The sequence below is a fragment of the Vicia villosa genome, linkage group LG2 (genome assembly GCF_029867415.1).
Source record: "Vicia villosa cultivar HV-30 ecotype Madison, WI linkage group LG2, Vvil1.0, whole genome shotgun sequence".
In the NCBI taxonomy this organism is placed as follows: Eukaryota; Viridiplantae; Streptophyta; class Magnoliopsida; order Fabales; family Fabaceae; genus Vicia; species Vicia villosa.
This window is the reverse complement of record NC_081181.1, coordinates 29,522,860-29,530,423: the sequence shown is the minus strand read 5'-3', so window position 1 is coordinate 29,530,423 and position 7,564 is coordinate 29,522,860. Positions and strand designations below refer to the sequence as shown.

Below are 7,564 nucleotides of genomic sequence, written 5' to 3'. Positions count from 1 at the left end.
AAGAGTTGTTGCTGCAATTCATGGTCAAAATGTTCTTGTTATTGATAAAGTACATGTGCATCCACTTAACCCATAGAGAGTCATTCTTCTTGCACAAATCCCAAAGCAGCTTCATCATAGTTATGGTGTTCCATCTATCCAAATCAAGGATATTCAAGCCACCTTTCTCAATAGGTTTACACATATTCTTCCAGGCAATAGGGCTTTTTCTGCTGGGAGATATGCCCCCTGTCCAGATAAAGATCCTACAAGCAGTGTGAATCTTCTTAATCACAGTTTTGGGGATAGGAAAGCATTGCAGCCAATAATTGGCTATGGCAAAACCTACTGCTTTTACCAACTGGACTCTCCCTGCATGACTCAACAACCTAGCACTCCAATGTTGTAATCTGCTCAGAATTCTGTCAATAAGGGGCAGGTAATGAGCAATGGATAGCTTCTTGCTTGTTAAGGGAATCCCCAAGTATTTGAAAGGCAACTCTCCTTCTCTATAACCAGTCTTGCTAATGATCTGCTGTTTAGTGCCCTCATCAATGGCTCCCATATTAAAGGTAATTAGCAAAACACCTTTAAATCATTTTTATTGCCTTATCACAACACTCATTTTTCATCTGGATAAATTCAAATCAACATTTACTTTTTCTAAAATAATTTTAAACAAAATTTCAAAGATAATTCTTTAAAATAAAATAACTCAATAAAAATACAGATTAATTGAAATATCAAAAACATAATTATTTATTTTTTACAATGAATTGAAATCAACAAAAAAAAATTAAATAAATAATTTTCACCCAAAAAAAAATAGATATTTCTTCAAAAGAAAATTTTAAAAATGATATCTTTTCTGATAAAAAAGCAATTTAACACGCCTATTAAAATTATACTATGTCCCTTAAATTATTATTTTTTGTTTTTTATTAAAAAAATTCAAATTTCCACCTAAATTAATGATTAATCATATCTTTATTAATGTATCTCTGGTTAATGATAATATACTGCGCAATAAAAGTAGTAGTTTCAGTTGGGTCCTTATTAGAAAAGTAATTTAGCCCAAACCCGGTAACCTAGTCATTCCACGGCGCCGTTCAGTTACTATCGGCCGTCGGAGAGGAAATCGTCTCACTCATTCTCAACGGTAAGTCTTCACAATCACAAATAGCGACTCTTCATTTCTCATCATACAATGCTTAGGGCTTTCAATTTTGTACAGTTGTTTGACCGTTTAGCTCTTCATTTTTGTCTTTGATAATTGTTCTTGTCATTTTTTTAAGCATGAATTCCTATTTAATAAATAGATAGCTTTTCTTAGTTTTGGATTTTAGAGGAATTGGTGTATCTGTATCATATGATTTTCTTCATAAAAACGAAAAAAAAATCTACAATTACATTTCAAGTAAGCATGTCTTTGGTACCACTTTCCAATTCATAAAATCACGGTGGCAGTTGCTTTTTGCCGTGGAAATGAGAAGCTAATAACAGTGTGACAGTACGGTGGATTGAAGCTAGCCTTAGTAGCTTCACAAAAACGCGGTGAGAAGTGCTTTGAACGTACATTAGCGGTGAGTGACCGCTTTTCCCAACACAGACTAATTGTAGCTTCTATTAAACGTATGTTTTTTATGTTCCTGTGATTCCAAAGACGGTTGCTTTCAATCGCTTATTCAATTATATCTCGACTCTGCTGCCGCACTTCAGGAACAGGTGAGTTTGTTGTAGGAGAATTCTAGGGGTTTGTGAGAGGGGTTGAGTATTATGCCAGAGATGGTGCTACTTCTTTCAGAACACCATCTCTTTTGCCTTTCTGATTCTGCTATTTACTGAAACATGCAAAAGACATCTATGCCCATCACTTTTAATCTTTCACGTCTCAATTTGAGGGCTATTTTTTGTTTGTTTGGAATGTGCTTACCGGTTCTTGAAAAATGTGATGGAGTTTGGAAGTTTGCAACTACTGTTAATTTGTTTGCTAATAGCTTTATCAGACCTAAAATTGTATCAATACAATGGTTGCATGAATCGTATAACGTTGATTTTGGACTTTATAGTTTATACAATATTCCCTTTTGAATTGCAAGGTTAACCTTGACAAATTTGTGGATATGTGTTGGTTGTAGTGCATGATACATTTTTTCTTTTGACATTTTATAATATTGAAACTCCTGCTCAATTTTGTTCCAGTAACTTTCTTCTTTGTCCTTCTATATAAAGAAGAAAAACAAGCATCTTTGCAAAAACGATTCCCAGAAAGCAACCATGGATGGTATGTCATCCCTGATTCAAATCATTTACTTTACTTTGGTGTTAAGTTGGTTTTGACTCAGGTTGTTACTGAGCTTATATGTGTGGGTTTCAGTTGATTCACAGCCAACTATGGAGGAAACTATTTTGGTTGGTGATGATCTAATGATGGGTCCTCCATCACCAATAGTACCGCCGGAAATAGCTTCGCATGTACTCCAAGGTGTTGATCTATGTGATGGAATTCTCAGGAATCTATTCTTGTGTAAGTCTTTGTTATATAACTAGGCATACTTGTGCCGGTTACAGTTATTTTTTGTTTCCTTTGGTTGCATAAAATTAGAACCTTTTGATTAATGTGAATCTTTACTCCTCACCAAATTGGTACAGATCACATATACTAGTTATGTTTGTCACCAAAATCATTACATGATTTTTATTATTCGATCAAAATGCTCACATTAGATATCTGTTATAGCATCGCCATATTCAAATATCTTATAAGCTTCATTCATATCTAATAGGCTTGCAAATCAATGACATTGAACCATTCTGTCAAGATGAGATTGCTCTATATAAACAATGTGCTGAAAGAAGGGTGAGATACTTATATTCTCTTCCTCCTAACTAACTCTATTTCTTTAACTACTTCAACTGATATTTTACCTTTTGTTTGCAACTTCAACATCTTGCATCACTCATTATAGTATTTGAGACAGAGACATGATAACAACCTTTCAGTTTTATTAGATCTACAATTATCATGTTTTATTTCATTTTTTACTTTTGAAAAAAAAATGGCAGGATAAGGAGATAAGAAATCGGCTTCAAGATAGTGAATTCAAATTGGGTTCATCAATGCCTTTAGATGCAGCCAAGGAGAGGACTACTCAGCTTGAGGCAGAAGTTACATCATTGGAGAGGTATCTTCAATTAATTGTTGCGGTCCATGTTTGGTAAATAGAATATCTTTTGAATCTATTTTTTTTTCCTAAGATACCAAACCATGAAATTTCTGGAGCGCAGCTTCTATTAACATGATTAAATTTTTTTAATTATTATATTTCTGCTTTAGTTTTTAAGAACTCCAGCAACATATTGTTCTATAGAAAGTATAATTGAACTTATCCCCGTACAAGAGTTCAATTACCACCCGCGAAGCTTGGGAAGATTTCTTTGTTCAGATATTTTAACATTTGGAGATGAATATTTAAAATAAAATAAAAAACCAATCGAAAGGCCTTACTTTCTTGAGCATTGTATATTGTCTGTCTTCGAAAGAAATAAGTTCATAATTACACATGGATTGCCTTACTGTCTTCGATATTTCTATAGGCTGAAATTATCTCTCTGTCACTTTGGCTTTAACACTATTTATTTGACGCCCGGCTAAATGATGTTGAAATATTTGATATTTGGTTATCATAAGAATTTTCTGTTGAATTTTCAATGTATCTGGCTTTCACTAATAATTCATTTGAATGCATAGGCGCTTGATTCTTGCTAGTGGAGTTGAGGGCATTGAAGGTTTCCGCCAAAGATGGAGCTTGCACGGCCGACTTACCGATTCCAAGTAATGTTTATCATCCATATTTGTGTTTTTGTGAAGTATGGCTTGATACCAAATATTTTAATCTCACCCATTGTCATTAATGAAAATCTTTTGTTGTATTAGTTAATATTGGATGTCTAGGGGTTATGTCCATGGATGTTATTGGAATCTCAGTTTCTTAGGATGTGCTTGACAATAGTAACTGATAAACTAGTTAAAAGCTGAAAAGTTGCTGCAAGATGAGAAGCTACTTTTTAGCTGCAAGTTGATAAATTACATTGAATTAGAAGTAGATGATAAACTAACATTTGAATTAGTTTATAAACTTAAAACGACATCAAAGATGTTTTTTACAATATACGTCGATCATTTCAATTAAGTTGCTCACCCTTAGTACCTACCTATTGCAAATTATTGCTATCATCAACCATGCTTGTTGGAATATTGAATAGTTTGCACCTGGCTTCACTATACCCTTACTTACGTGTGGTGATTAGTATTAGTATGATTACTTCTTCCATGGTAGTGTTAATGTCTTTTCAACATTTAAAATGTGATGTTTATATCATGTGGTTGATTGCAGAAAAAGGTTGGAATTTTTAAAGCGGGGCATAGATGGAAGAACAGTATGAATCCTTTAGGGAATCAACTTCCAAATTTTGGTACTTGAGTGGAAGGTTATACCTGCATCAGGAGCCATACAAAGTTATGTTCCTCTCCATATAAAAATTACAGATGTTCTGTTGCTTTTTAACCATCACTTTTATGATATACTAGTTTATGTAATATCTAATATGTATTAGAGATATTCTCAAATTAAGAGTATCATATTCATCCCAATCCCAAGTGTTTTTGGACCAAAGTCATCTTGTGTTCAAAGGTGTAAGTGAACTACTTATTTAAATGTAAATTAAATAATATCATTCATCCATGAATCAATGTTTTTTTTTTGTTCATTCAAAGAACTGGCGGCCAAACCAACACACATTAAGCGCAAATTTGTAAAACAATTGTGGGTCAAAATTCGCTCATAGCATATCAAATAGCATGGAAATCTTTTAGCATATAGGTATATATATTTATAGGGATGGAGAAATCAATAATAATAATAATAATATAGATTTAATTCATATACAATATTAGTATAAGGGTTTTTATAAAGTCACTCAACTATATGGTTAGTATGGTTAGTGTAACGAGTTTTTATATTGTCATTCAATCACACTTTTGATTTTTATCATAATTATTTTTGAAGTTGTTCTTAGAACATTTTTAATGAAAGTATTTAAAAGAGATTGATGTAACACCATGGATAACAAAGAAAATAGTTGAAGTAGATTAAATAAGTCTTTTTGTTATCAATTTAATAAGGGTTAATTTTATTTTAATTATGGTGAATTCTTATCTACCCATTTCAAAAAGTTGGGTAAAGTTATCTTCAATGTAAAATTTCTTAGAAACAACAAAAAATTGTATTATTGTATAATTAATTAAATGTGTAAAAATTAAATAAAACTTTGTGATTGATTGAAGGTACACTATTCAACTTTCTACTTGTTGTATTTTATGAAACTCAATCAGGTTTCACCGTTGAAAATATTCTTATGATAATCATAATGTGTTGATGATATAAAACTTTTGAACTTTTCTCAGCAACTTTTACAAAATAGACTCTTCTAAGGAGAACATGTTGAAATGGAGATGATTGTTGATGTTAATGGGGTCTCTTGTCCCATGCGTGGGAGGTTGGTTGAATCGGTTTTCCATTTTTTTTTTGTCACACATGAGTTATTTTTGACAGTTTGGTATAAGATTTTAGTGATTGGGGGTGGCAGGTGGTCATATTCATTTTTCCATATTCCCAACAACCAACCAACCCTTGGATGCCCAAACATTGCCTCTAGGGACTACTGCTAGACTCATATCTAAAGAGTCAAATAATGAACCAGTTCAATTTGGCAGCATTAGCTCACTTTATCAAAGCGTCAAAGATCTTGGACAAGAATATCTATGGAGAAAAACTTGCAAAGAAATGCTACTCAACCCAAGAAGCTCAATGGAAGCTTATTGCCGGCAGCTCAAGCTCAACATTGACGACACAGAACCATTGAAGCACTTCATCTGTCAGAATCCGGATTGTAACACTAGTATAAAAGAAGGTCGGAACCTTTTAAGCCTATTCAGGAATAAAAAATGTGGCTGTGGAAAAGTAATGAAAAGATGCATAGCATTTTCCCCTCAAACAGATAACGGCTTTGCTAAGGAAAATGCTACATTTATCATTTCTGACGATCTTAATGTGATGCCTAATGTTTTTGAAACAGTTGCACATCTACATCAGAAACTTAAAGTCACTAACATTGAATCTATTGTAGAACAAACGGTTGACATCAGCAAGAAAGAGGCATGTTGTCTATATACTACTACGATAAGTATAACTCTCATCTTGTATATTTGATTATTTTTTCTCATTAGTTACATCATCTCTTATTTACTTTTATAGGTACTTGATATTCTCAAGTTGTCATTGATCTCGAAGTCTCCTTTGACAGATTTCATCTTTAAGGATAAACATGTTCCTTCTGTCTTTAAAAAGAAAAACCAAGAGTACAATATTAAAGAAGTGAAATCTGATAAGGTTAGACACATGTCTGTGAAAGTTGTGAGAAGAAAATCAACGGGGGAGATTTTTTTTGTTGAAGCCGGGGAAGATTTTGTTGACTTTATTGTTAGTTTCCTAACCGTTCCCTTGGGGGCAGTGTCGCATATGCTTGAAGGATTCTCTTCCTTAAACTGCATTGATAATTTATACAAAAGTGTGACTAAGTTGAATTCCGATATATATTTAGTTTCTTTACCCGTATATTATTATCATTCTTTCTTACTAAAATCGTTTCCTTATAGCACCCTTGCAACTAGTACTACACACAAGAATGATGGTTATTACAGAGAAAGTTTTGTACCTTTAAAATTGGTTGATCCAAAATTCTCTGCTTCAAAATCATCAAGTTTGGGAGAGTTTGTAAAAGGTCCATCAATATACATGGTGACTGATGACTTGGTTGTCTCTCCAATGTCTTCCTTTATTGCTATCTCGCATCTCAATAGTTCAAATGTTTCTCTCTTGGATGTGGTGGAAAAGGTCCTTAAAATTGGTGTGAAGGAGGTAAGTAAGTTTTTTAGAGTTGTTATTCAATTCCATTAATTGTCCATTGCATACATTATTCGTACAATACTTTTTTTTCCACATGTTGCAGGGTCTTTGTATTCTAAAAGCTTCATTGTCGTCAACCTCGGCTCTCACGAATGGTCTCAAGAAATTCATAAAGACAACCATTAAGGGGGAGAAATGACCGATACAATCTACTTAATATAAATCCAAAGAAGTCATGATGGCAACCCTAGCCACATGTCATCTTGATAACATTCTTCGCCACATGTCATTTGATAATAATTCTAAATACAAATTCTAATTATACAAACTATATATTAAAATAAATAATAAAATAAATATAATTATAATAATAATAAAACTAAACCATCACTAATAATAGTAATAATAATAATATAATATATAACTAATATCATAATAATAATAATAAAATAATAACAATAATAATAATAAAATAATATTCAACCAAGTAATTTTTTATTTATTAAAACTATTAATTTTTGTAATTTTGTCCATTACTTTAATATTATATTTTTTAGTATTATATTTTTTATATCAACATCCTTTTAACTACTATTTCATCTATTTTCTAACTATGA

The 7,564-nt window shown here is 32.2% G+C and overlaps 1 protein-coding gene and 1 pseudogene across 2 annotated transcripts; both read left to right on the top strand.

The window, feature by feature from the left end:
- Positions 1-994: 994 nt before the first annotated feature.
- Positions 995-4,633, top strand: LOC131646045 (uncharacterized). 2 transcript variants are annotated; one of them, XM_058916216.1, is made up of 8 exons: positions 1,004-1,138; positions 1,447-1,562; positions 2,182-2,263; positions 2,357-2,506; positions 2,766-2,839; positions 3,046-3,164; positions 3,731-3,814; positions 4,377-4,633. In XM_058916216.1, exons 3-8 carry the CDS (start codon positions 2,257-2,259, stop codon positions 4,423-4,425), a joined length of 483 nt encoding a protein of 160 aa, XP_058772199.1. In that variant the 5' UTR covers positions 1,004-1,138; positions 1,447-1,562; positions 2,182-2,256; the 3' UTR covers positions 4,426-4,633. The 2 variants fall into 2 exon arrangements, with proteins under 2 accessions (XP_058772197.1, XP_058772199.1); XM_058916214.1 differs by lacking the exon at positions 1,447-1,562 and having other exon boundaries at positions 995-1,138.
- An 877-nt stretch (positions 4,634-5,510) lies between these two features.
- LOC131648771 (uncharacterized) lies at positions 5,511-7,146 on the top strand (annotated as a pseudogene).
- Positions 7,147-7,564: the final 418 nt, after the last annotated feature.